Source organism: Lissotriton helveticus, chromosome 3_1 (assembly GCF_964261635.1).
Source record: "Lissotriton helveticus chromosome 3_1, aLisHel1.1, whole genome shotgun sequence".
In the NCBI taxonomy this organism is placed as follows: domain Eukaryota; kingdom Metazoa; phylum Chordata; class Amphibia; order Caudata; family Salamandridae; genus Lissotriton; species Lissotriton helveticus.
In genome coordinates, this window is record NC_136061.1 from 1,442,262,534 (window position 1) to 1,442,275,180 (window position 12,647).

At 41.7% G+C, this 12,647-nt stretch overlaps 1 protein-coding gene across 1 annotated transcript in view; it reads left to right on the forward strand.

Moving 5' to 3' along the window:
- LOC144824265 (contactin-associated protein-like 5) overlaps positions 1 to 12,647 on the forward strand; it is a 1,259,345-nt gene that overhangs the window by 1,128,871 nt on the left and 117,827 nt on the right. Inside the window, exon 20 of the mRNA XM_078683400.1 lies at positions 7,608 to 7,738. Within this exon, the coding sequence (XP_078539526.1) occupies positions 7,608 to 7,738 (131 nt within the window). The remainder of the gene's footprint in view (positions 1 to 7,607; positions 7,739 to 12,647) is intronic.

Consider the following 12,647-nt stretch of genomic DNA (forward strand, 5'->3'; position numbering starts at 1 on the left):
GTATGCTCGGACACGAGTCCCGTGCTTTCCACACCACTGGAGTCAGGCTATCCTGGCTGATGACGGCTGATAGCCAGAAAGCGGTCCTAGGATGCTTGATTCCGGTGCAGGGAAGACATGGCTTGGCAGTTCGGGCCGGACTGTTCCCATGAGGTACAGGGTCAAGGCTGATTTGCATATGACCATGTCTGTACTGGGGTGGTGTGGAGTGCAAAAAAACGATGGATTTAGGCCCAAATCTCTGTACTGGGGTGAATGTATGACATTGTTCTGCATTCTGTCCATCAACTGTTGTTTTTGTATTTGTCACCCCGAGTGGGACAGGTATGCTCGGACGCGAGTCCCTTGCTCTCCACACCACTGGAGTCAAGCTATCCTGGCTGATGACGGCTGATAGCCAGAAACCGGTCCTAGGATACTTGATTCCGGTGCAGGGAAGACATGGCTTGGCAGTTCGGGTTGGACTGTTCCCATGAGGCACAGGGTCAAGGCTGATTTGCATATGGCCATGTCTGAACTGGGGTGGTGTGGAATGCAAAAAACGATAGATTTAGGCCCAGATCTCTGTACTGGGGTGAGCGCATTCTGTCCATCAACTGTTGTTTTTGCATTTGTCCAATGCAGTGAGGTGGATCTATGCACGTTGTGATTAAGGCCTAGAGACAGTATTGCCCCATGCTGTTTGTGTTTCATGCCTGCATGCCACATGTGAGATGCTGCATCTCAATGTCTTTCTGTTGTTCATGGTGACGCCTACATGGTAAGGGGGCTTAGGCTGGTCTGGTATATAAGGCCTATGATAATGCCATGATGTTCACCTGTTTATACCTAATACTAAGAAGGTTTAATGCATAAGGGGCCTGATTTAAGGTGTCGCTGGCCAATGAGTCTACAAAGCTTGTGTCTCTATGTCTAAGGAGGTGTTGAGGTGTTGCTGTTTCAGGCCCGCTCACACAGCGATTGAGGCCTATCATGAGACACGGCTAAGTTCCTGACCTTGCCAGTAGGTACGGGCTGCTCTACGTTCATTATTGATGCTAATGGGATGTTCCTGCCTAATGCGTCATGCTAATGTGATTTATGCCCCAGGTTTAGGCCTTATGACAATACTGTGGTGCTAATGTTGTTACAGCCATGCTGAAAGTGTTTGTCCCCTAAAGCTACAGCTACTGGACTCTACATCTATTCCTTGCACCTTCCTTTATTCCACATACTCTTGTGATGGTTCTGGCAGCGGCCCAAGTGGTCCTGCCCTGTAAATAGTTCCCTTCTGTACATGACTACCGTGTGCCAGTTGGCACCGTGTTCACCCCTGTGATTACTTATTGCTGTGTTGTGCATAATTCATATGCTATTTTTCACCTAAACTGGTGTGGTCTCTTTTTGTAGTGTGCCTTGTGTGTCGTCTGTGTGTGCTGCGCGGACGCTTTACACATATCCTCTTGAGTTTGGCCCGCCCGCTCTGCACCATGCTACCCCGTTTCCAACACATCTTATCCCCTTTTCAACATGGTTTTCGCCCTGGGCTGGTACAGTGGACAATGCCTAAATTTACAATTGATCCTGGGTAAATGCACGATTGTAAGAAAAGGTGCGATGTACTTAGCATTTATGGATCTGTCCACAGCTTTTGATTTTGTCAACAAGGCTAATCTCTGGTTAAAGCTCTTGGATATATGCATTGAGGTCACCATTGTAAATTTCTTATAATTTTTGCACAAATATTTTGCTACCAATGAGTGCTAAAGTCCTGCTGTGGAACCCATAAATGTTTTTACTTTAGCCTTTGTGTTGCAACAGGGTTGCATCCTGGCTTCTCATTTGTCTATTTTATATGTTAACAACTTAAGTCCTGGGAAAATGTGTTCCAAAAAAGGCAAATATATCAGCACCCCCGTTATTGTACACTGATGATGCGATTTTGATAGCTAGGACCCTGATACCCGTGCACGGCTTAGTGGAATCCTTTGCCTCCTTTATGTGTAGTCTGGATTTAGCTACAAACTTTGGGAAATCCCATATTATGGTGTGTGACCCAGGGAAGAAAAGTATTGATAGTTAGGAAAAGGTCAATGAGCTGTGTGATTAAGTTTTGTTATCTTGGGATTATCTTCAATTCAGGTGGTTCCTGGCAGCCATATCTTTTCGTTTAATTTATTACATTAAGTTGGACTGCCGGGTCATTTTAAATCTCACACATACAATCTTTAAGGATTAAGTTTTACCCTTTTTAAAACTATATAAACAACAATGTGTTCCAACAGCCATGTATGGCGCCAGGATCGGGGGTTGTCAAAATCCATCTGTTCTGCAGGTCCAAGAAAAACGTATCTGCAGGTGACTTTTTGATCTCCCGCCCTCGAGCTCACTTTTTATTTTACAAGTGGAGTTGAATTTATGATGTTTTGGGTTAGAATTTGGAACAACACTAAGGCTACTTTTAATAGGGAGGTACTCATAGACTGCCTAAAACTAGAAAGAGGTCTCTTTATTCCCTGTTTGAATTGTGTAATAGGGAGGTAATCGTAGATTGCCTAAAACTTGAAGGAGGCCTCTATTCCCTGGCTGAATTATGTATTCAGGTCTTTTAATGAATTAGGCTTGTCTATTATTTTTGTGCACGATCACTTTAGTTAAATCAGATAAAAAGGCTAGTGAAGAACAGTTCTAGGGTCCTTTATATAAACCAGCGTTCGGATCGGGAATACACTAAAAAGTTCTGTGAAGAATTATTTTTTAATTTTAGCATTGATAGATTTAGCGTTTTATTCCCCTTGGAGCTGAACAGATGAGAAAGATTGCTTGTTTTTCTCTGTAGGGCAGGCGCATTGTGAAGATTAGCATGTGTTTAGGAGGATGTTCATCAATGGAAATCCACTTTGCCTCCCTGACCTTGTGGTGGAATTCCTCCCAGCCATTGCTGCACTTCCTGTTTTTTTTTAAATTTTATAGGATTTATTTTATTCAATTTCTTAAACCAATCTTAAACTATTCGACTATTGAGATAATGAAACTATACAGTACTTGCTGCTTTTATGGAGCAAAGACGTGTGTTTTAGTGTGTGCTCCTTTCATAATCAGTAGCAAAGAGCAGGAAAACAATGGAGCGCTGTTAACCTTGTTATATAGATGGAGAAACTTTAAAAATGATGGCTTGAGCAGTTTTAAATTGGGCCTGTATGCACTTTGTCTAGGACTATTAAGATGCTGCCTTTTATGAAGAAGGTATTTAAATGATTGGTTTCAAAATTATCTTATCATTTTATCAATTCCATAGTTGTTTTATTGTATACGTTTGTTTTATCTTTTGTGGTTTGTTGTAAATCGAATAAAGATTGTTTCGATTTGGTTTGACTATCTGACCTTTTGCATCTGGATGCGTTTTTCTTAATGTAATGCTTTCCAAGACAGCTTTCGACTCCCTTTCCCCATGCCCTAGATTATGCACTTCAACATTTGTGGTGTATTGCACATTAAAAGAGAAATCCCCTGATTGAGCCTTCTGGCAGGGGAAGGGGTCCCATTGACCCCAGACATCTCTTTGCAGGTGGGTCCAGTCACTGACTGCACCCACCAGCAAGGGGATCTCTAATTTGCTTCAAAACTGCAAGCGGGTTGCCACCTTCACTGTGAAAACACCTAGCAGCTTTAAAGCAGCTGCTCCTTTTTTCACATGAGTGCGCTGCCCCGAGGGCAGAGGAGTACGCGTCTGCCCCGAGGGCACCCAATTCACCATAATGTGGTGCATTTTCCTGGATTGCACTAGGCACACCTTTTGAAAAGTGCACCCAACGCAATCCACGAAAATGTGCTGCAGCCTTCATATGGCCCCAGGTAATGAAGGTGTGGCATTGTGGAAAATTATTCTCAGGGACATTAAAATGATTGCAATAATTTCACTGAGATGTGAGTTTGACACAGACAATGAATGGCATCGTTTCAATACCATAGGACAAACTAGAAATGAGAACTGCTTAAAAAAGCTGTACAATATGGAAAACAGCTCAACGGTAGGAGTTTCCTGCACAGGATGAATCAGGATATTTGACATTGGGATCCATATGGTTAGGTTCTTCTGTTTTCATGCTGTCAGAGTGGGAGTATGTTCTGTTTGGAGTCAAGCCACAGCGTTGTGTGATCAACTTCAGTCAGTTTGTGTGTAAGTGATAACATATAGTAATCAGGGTGCTACAGAGCCTTTGTCTTGAAGATTAATGGCCCTGTATTGAGAGCAATTGGTTATTCTCAGTTACACACAGAAGACTTTTGAAAAAGTCTTGACTTTTGCTGGAAGGGCAATGCTTTCATTTTGCCTTCGTTAGCAGTCCTTGTCCACAGACATTATGCTTAATGCAATATTTGAATTCTTAATTTGTTGTGGAGGCAATTTTCCTGAGCTTAGATTAACTCTTCCATGGGTCTGAATAGGAAAGACTTTGTATTGAGTATACAACTTCCCTCTTCACTCTCAAAATAAGGGTTTGGGCATCATAGGTATCAAACATTGCTTTACTGGGTTTCTGGGCCTGTGGACCTACACCAGTATACTACAGGGAATCTTCTTATGTAAGATGTCCTATTGACTAGTGAGAGGATCGCTTGGTAAGAAGTCTGGATCTCTCTGCAATTTAGGTAGCATAAGTATTCTCCAATGCAGTAAAACAAATGAATATGTCATCTTGGTGGCAATCATCTGCAATATTTGGAGCCAGCAATGACAGATGGTTCTTAGCAAATCTGTTCCCTGAGGCATCGGGAAGTTTTGTGAGAAGATGTATGTCAGTGTCGACTCACCACCAACTACCAGCATAGGAACTGGATCGCGGGTTGCCTCTAATCTGTTACTCATCACAGTAACCACTGCATTTGTTCTGTTTGGTTATAGTGCTTCAGCTTAGCTGCACCTAGTACCACTTCCTTGAAAGAGAGTGATAGTTTGCTGAGAAACACTTTGTGTCTTTGCCAACTCCACATTGAGTGCATACATTGTGGATTATTCAGTTTCCAAGAAAAAAGGGATCAGCATCTATACTGAATGGTTGCAAAATAAAATACGAATGTTTTAGAAACTGTACCATCTTGCACATAGCAGACAGAGTTTTTTCCCCCAAAGCAATACCTCACCTCCGGTGAATGATAATTTTTTTGAGGAGTTGATGCCCACCAAGTTGCCATCCATTTAGAATACATGGACACCCACGTACTTTATTTTCTTTTGTTCCCAAACACATCTAATGACTTCAGGAGCATAGACAAGATACGCACATTTCATTATTCTGCCCGGATACTGTCCCAATTTTTTTAAGGTCCTCAGTGATATGTTCCAGGTCTTTCCCCTCATTATTGAGGAATATTAAAACATCTCCCACACATTGGACATAATGTGAATATGTTTACCCACCTGTACCATTACTGCCATTGTCTCCATAACCAGGGTAAAAAGAAGTGGCTCTGATGATACCTTGAGGATTTAAAAATTAATAGAAATACAGGAATGCATATACCAAAAGCAAGAAACAATGCATAATGAATTGGCAATGCTTATTGAAGAACTGCACTGTGTCACAATATGTTTTTTTTTTAAAAGAGTATTTCTTTGTATATAAGTATTATTTATGGATAAAAGAAAATAGGATAAAAAAGAAAACAATTATATCTTATACATAACTAAAATGTGAATGCCTCAGCCTGTAAATGATATTACCCACATGTACATATGGCTGTTTATAATGTACAATCAACTTCAATAGTAAATAAAAAACCAATAAGTACCATATTTATTCACGGATATTTATGTCAGGGAGTCTAACTATGTATACTTGTATACATTTTGCCTATATATTATAATGCTGGGTAAGTATCTAAATCCTTACATATTACTAAAGTATTACATTTAATAATTTTTAAGATATAGATAAGATATAATTTGATGAGTCGTATGCTTAGAGGTTTGTTTTCTATGGTAAAACATATTTGTCACAATGTGTAAATCTATTTAACAAATGTGTGTATACGTACTTAACTATTGAAATATTGGGGGGACGGGACCCCTTACAACACTAGAAAGTGAGTAAGTAAAAGTTTATAAAGCGCTCAAATGCCAAGGCGTCTTGGCACTGGAGAGAGCAAAGGAAAAATGTGAAGTCCGAAAGTCAGATCCTTACTAAGTGGGAAAAAGCCAGGTTTTCAGTTGGCCCCGGAATTTCGACCGAACTGCCTGGGATCTGATGTGAAGAGGCAGTTTGTTCCAGAGTTTGGGCTTTAAAGAAGAGAGGCATCTACCTCCCCATTTCGCTTTCTTAATTTTAGGGGAAGTTACCAGTCCCTGATTGGCTGATCTTAGAGAGAATCTAGGCGTGTACCATTGGAATAATTTATGGTATTCCATTGGACTGCCTCCACACAAAACTTTATGAATCAAGCACAGTGCCTTGAATTTAATGCGCTCTTTAACTGGAAGCCAGTGAAGGTTACCTATACCTCTACTCTTTGACTCATCCTAAACTTCTTTCAAACTATGCTCCACCCTCCACTCTCTGACTCATCCCAACTCTATACTACTACAATGGATTACAAAATAACCCTTTCCAAACTTTTCCCTCATGTATTCCTCCTTTATCTTATTAATCCAATCAACAGGTGCACATATCCACCACTCCCAATACAAATTTACATTGCCCTCAAGTAATCCACTAAAACACCCTACCTATCCCTCTTAACCTGTACACTTAAGGCATGAAATCTCAATGATTACTTAGTTAACACAATTTCCATCACTAATCCCCATGAAGAAGAAATCAAACCCTTTTAGTATTCTTACTTAACAACTCAACCTTGGTTTTGCAGTGCTGTGCTACTCTCTGAAAAGCATTTCAATGCCTCATCAGGGGTAGTAAATGCTATATCAATGCAATTAACATTTACAATTACATATCTGTAGTGGGACAATTTGTACAGTTGCAACGATAGATGGCTGTCTTTGACATGAGAGCATTCATTGGTTGTACATAAATAATACAGAAATAGACGGTTTGTGCAACCTGCCTAGACCACGCCAAAGTTCCCCTGGAAGATCCTAAGTCTAACATCACCTAATTCCCCGACAGACACTATCCAACAAAGGAATGGATATTCCAGGTTGTATTCTAAAATGGGGAAGAGATAAGGGGTCAAAAGTTATTGTTCCTTCAAATGAGCTATCTTTATACCTTGCATTACAAGATGCAATACTCTTGATTGGAATAATGATGCACATTGTACCAGAACGTGCCCTGTCACAAATTCTTTCGACTGTAACCGCGAATATATACACACTTATCCTGGGATTCTGTTAATTAGCAAAGTTTTGCATGATCCGTGTACATGGACGGGAATGGGGAATAAAAATCAATAGCGTTACCCTGCATTGTAGTGTAGCCTTCTCAGTACCTCCCTGAACCACGAAGTCAACTGTAACAAATGTTTTGGAAGATCCCTAAAACACCAAATAATTCTGGTGATTTGGGGTATATACATTCTAATTCTACTTGTAATTGTATATTGTTTCATAATGTTTCGTTCACTGTTTTATAACATTACAAAGTAAAGTTTTTTTTTATCTTTCTAAGGAAGTTTGCAAGTACGATACCAAATGAACCAGGAAGGTCCCACTGTGCTAACTATAGATTCAGCAAACTTTGCCAGGAGAAACCTACACCACGTTCTGATTCACAGAGAAGGGAAAGAGCTTTCAATTCAGGTAAGACACTGTGACATGCTTTATATTTTTGGAATTACATTGCTGTTTAAATTGAGGAAACATATGAACATCTCCTGCGCATAAATTATGTTAACAAAATGAATTATTGTTCCTGGTACAGGGTACTTGTAAATGAATGTTACAACTTGTCTCTTAGTCATTAGCTGTTGCTCATTGATATGATCCCATATCCTACTTAGGGCTCTGTTCTGTGTTCAGGGCACTTGTTACTCTGAAGCTTTTCCTGTCGTAATGGTTGCATGTTCCGTCCAATGTCCAGGGTGTGCTGTTGCATGTGGGTGTTATTGGGGGCGCCCTCGGGCCTGGAGGTGTGCTGAGGCTCCAGGCCTAGGCATGGACAGCAGCTTTGCACTCTCATGCTACGAAACTGAAACCTCGCTTCTCCTTCCGTGTCTCACTCCGGCTGATTTTATACTCAACAGCAAATGCACCTCTGAATCCATGCAACGTCTCATGCCACTGTCTTGCCTCTGATTCCCGATGCGAATGACTGAGGACATAAGTTACCCACTTCTGTGCTTTTGGTGTTGGTGGTGTTGGCGGGCAGTACCTACGGAGCCAATGGACTTCAGCTTCCAGGAGTCTTAGCGTCAGGAGCCGCCGTCATCACTCTAACATGCCTGGAGGCCCTTTAAAAAATGGTGTGGGCTCCCGCAGCGTGGGACGCGCTTCTGTGCTTTTGGTGTTGGCGGGCAGTACCCATGGTGCCAGTGGACTTTAGCTTCCAGCAGTCTTAGAGGCAGGAGCCGTCGTCATCACTCTAACACGCCTGGAGGCGCTTTAAAAATCGGCGCGGGCTCCCGCAGCATGGGACCTGCTTCTGTGCTTTTGGTGTTGGTGGTGTTGGTGGGCAGTACCTACGGTGCCAGTGGACTTTAGCTTCAAGCAGTCTTAGCGGCAAGAGCCGCCGTCATCACTCTAACGCGCCTGGAGACACTTTAAAAGTCAGCGCAGGCTCCCCCGGGCCGCACCCGGGGCGAAGCCCGGGCCAAGGGCGGGCCCATCTGCACCCGTCAGATGCCAAAAGTTGCCAGGCCGGGCCACACCACTTTTATCCTGTGCCCCGGACTTTGATGGACCTCAAACTGATCATTAGGACTAAGGTACGAGGGTATATTATTGCAACTACAACGAATATCAATAGAGAAAAATGGCACCGAAAACATTGAATAAACGGAAACCATTAACAGGCCAGGGAGTGGTGGGGACTTTGGATGCATTTCTGTTGAGGGCAGAATCAGCCCTTATTCATGAAATTGCACTTACAGAGCGAAGACTATCATTCGAGCCACTACTCCCCTTAAGTCAGCGTGCAATGTCTGGCCCTGTAGACCTTACTAACTCCCAACATAGTTCCTCTTTGACTAATGCTTCGCTCAATCAGGTACCCAAAGCTAATGATGCCCCAAAGACAAGCAACATATCAACTCGGCCTTAAGTAATTACCAGAGGCCAAAAAAGTAAAATTAATCAGGGGAGTAGTCCCTTAATCCAGTCCACGAAAAGAAAAGGGCAGGGCTCTGGTAATTAATCTCATCCTCTACCAAAAAGAGGGCGCAAAAGTAAATTTACGGAGGAGGAAGAAGAAGAGGAGGAGGGGAATTGTCCAGCTACTAGCACTGCTAATAAAGAGCCTACCCTAACAACTCTATCCCCTCTGCAGATCACTGATATCGGGGAGTTCTGGACAAAAATGGGGGAGGTTTTCTCAGTTTTATTGAACCCTCTGATACAAAAGTTATCTAGACTGGAAGCGGCATAGGTAAATTAGAATAGCTCGCAGGTAGTGTTTACACAAATCAGTCCAGCCAGATGAGTACTCAGCCTCCCCAGCCACACCTGACTAATACATGTGAATGTAGAATTAAGCCCGCCCTGACTAACACTATTGGCGGCTCTTGACTATACAGTCTGGAACTTTAGGCCCCAGCATAGTGGAAGCACCTCAAATTGCTCCATTGGAACCCCCACTACACCGCCATAACACAGTGGCCTTGGGAAGGCCACACAACACAGCACAGGCCCCAAGCACCATTCAAGAATGGCTTTTGAACATTCAAAAGGAACCCCCCCCTAATAGGTTTAGTTATGCACGTAGTGAGAAAGCTCAGTCACAAAGCGTTCTAAGACAACAGAACCAGTCATTGAGAGACTTTCCCGGCATAAGCATATTACATCTCCCTCCGGAAACAACACCCTACACTATTGTGTTGGCCAACGTCCCTTCGATGCCACACGGAGCCAGGGAACATTGGTCCGCACTAAATTGTTGCATGTGATAAATGCAAGGACGGAATTACCAAACCCACTCCTTTCAGAGTTTAAGATGGCCAGACGGATCGGCTGGTTCGGAAGATCTAAAAAGTCACTAGAGGGTGACTGTGTAGTATTAAAATTTGGGTCACCAGATCTAGTTCAAACAATACTAGATAGGGTGGCTAACTGGTCAATAGAACAAACGGGGATCAACATTCTACCACTGGGTTATTTCTACAAGCCACATGGTCCTACACAGTTCTCACCAGGGGAGGACGGGGGCGGGGGGCGGGGACAACATAGATATGCCATCCCAGTGAATAAGTACTATAATGTTCTCAATACCTTAGATGATAATGACTGACTGAAGTTATTAAATGGGGGTTTGGTTGCTGATGCGGGTTGCGAGTTGTGGTCGTGGGGTACAAAGAATGAAAACTATGTTGATGGATGGTCAACAATTAGCTCAGACAAAAAGTTTTTCCTATCTAGGTATTTTATTTAACTAAGGGGACGTGTGGGTACAAGCTTTTCTCGCAAAAAAACTGTCATTCATCAAGTCTACAGCTGCAGTGGTGTCATTCTCAAGAAAACTAGTCGGGGAGCCCCCAGGCAAGCTTTTTTTTTTTTTTTTTTTAAATGTATTTATTTATTTATTTTCAAATCTATAAGGTCAAGTGCACCGCTAATGCATTGTATGGGGCAGGAGTATGGGGTTTTGCTAATACCATCCCCATACAAATTGTTGAGAATTCTTTTTTAAGATATTTACTATTGGTGCCACCTAGTACACCTTCTTTTGCCTGCCTCGGAGAATTAGGTCTTCCTTACTCTTCAGACCTTATTAAATTAGAAACAGCCCTCTTATGGCATATGATCTGGTCAAAGGATCAGCCAAAGCTAAATAGGAAAATCATACAAGACTGCCTTAAGCTGGAAGGTGTCTTAAAGATCCCCTGGATAAAGTATGTCTGCAATTTTATGAAGGATATTGGTCACCCAGAATACTCTACTGACCCTACTGACTTACAGGCGATTTCTAGAAATGCCTTCAAAAGGAGTGTCTTGAATCATTGGCATAGTAAGAATGTCAGGAGAAATGTTAAACCCCAGTGTAAGGCAACATCAGCTAACTATAACTGCCACCCATATGGAGCTTTACCTCATATTTGTACCGGGGAGCTTTGAAAGACGGTTATTGACCTGGTTTAGATTGAATATTGTCCATAGACTAGAAACCCTTCCACAAATTAATGACTTGTCACGGGAGCTGCCTCTTTGTCTGTGTGACAATCTTTCTACCCAGTCCACAATTCATTTGGTTTTATTTTGTAAATGTTATGTTATGTTGAGGAAAGCATGGATTTTACCGTTTTGAAAATCACAGGGATTGTGGCAATGCCGCCCTGCATTAATTAGACTTCAGATGTTGGAGAACGAACAAATTGCCTGGTGCATAGCTATGTTTTTTAAAAAGGTACTCCTCCAAAGGAAGTCGAATTTAACAAAGGATGTCTAACATAAAGAGCCTTTTTGATGTGTTTATGATTCTATGGCTGTTGCTTTAATAACATCTGATATTTTAATGTTTCTACAAGATCATGGTTTTTAAAATTGTTTAATATTGTGATAGCATGTTTTCTTGTCTTTCCTTTTTTATGTGCTTTTGTGACTGTTAAAAAATTAGTTGAATAAAGCTTTCTTTGACTTGACTTGATTTGATCGAAAGGTATTTTATTTATTTCTTCAAACATCATTACTACATCAAATGCGTGAAATATATATCTCCACTGTACATAGTGGTGGGGATGCTTGAAAACACCTCCCTAAGGGAATAATAATCGAGATCTGACTTGAGGTAATTCTAATTATGATTGCAGCTCGGTAGGTTATCACACAAATGTTGAACATTAATTGATGCAGAATCAAAAACGTAAATGGTTGAAAGGGATCAAAGCAAATTTTAGAAGGATTGAAAGTCACACGCAGATTAAGTCAGTTTAATTTGTGCAGGTGGCACGACCTGGCACTAATTTTTGGGGATCATCAGACATTAACCAGAAGCATGGTAGAGAAAGCTAAAAACAACAGAGAAAGAAACAGGAAGAAAAATAAAAGAAAAAATTGATAAAAAAAGTGAAAAGAGCTGCAAATGAACTTGCACAGGTAAGATAAGGAGGCAGTGAATGCAGGGTGGTCATGAGGTGAAATAAGGACTAGGCTCCCCTTGTATTCAGCAACCCAAGCATTGTGAAGCAACGGGGTTCAGAAGAAAACATCTGGGCCCCAGTGCTTATTTTTTAAACAAGCTGTGCACTTGAAAAAGGGCTAACATCATTCATTGATCAACAAATTAGGAGAACTTCTGTCTTATCGTTTGTTAGAAACTGGGTTTATGGTTGACTGTGGTGTGAGCCCTGGTCAAGCAGCAATCACAATCGTGGTCAGGGAAAGGCACAAGCAAATCCCAAATTAACCTGTGCTCACCAACTCGTAACTTGGCACATAGCAGTCAAGTGCAACTTAGAGGCAATGTGTAAAGTATTTGTGCAACACTTCATACAGTAAAACAATGCAACCAGTACACAAAAGTGATCCCACATCAGGTTAGAAAAATAGAGCTTAATTTAAT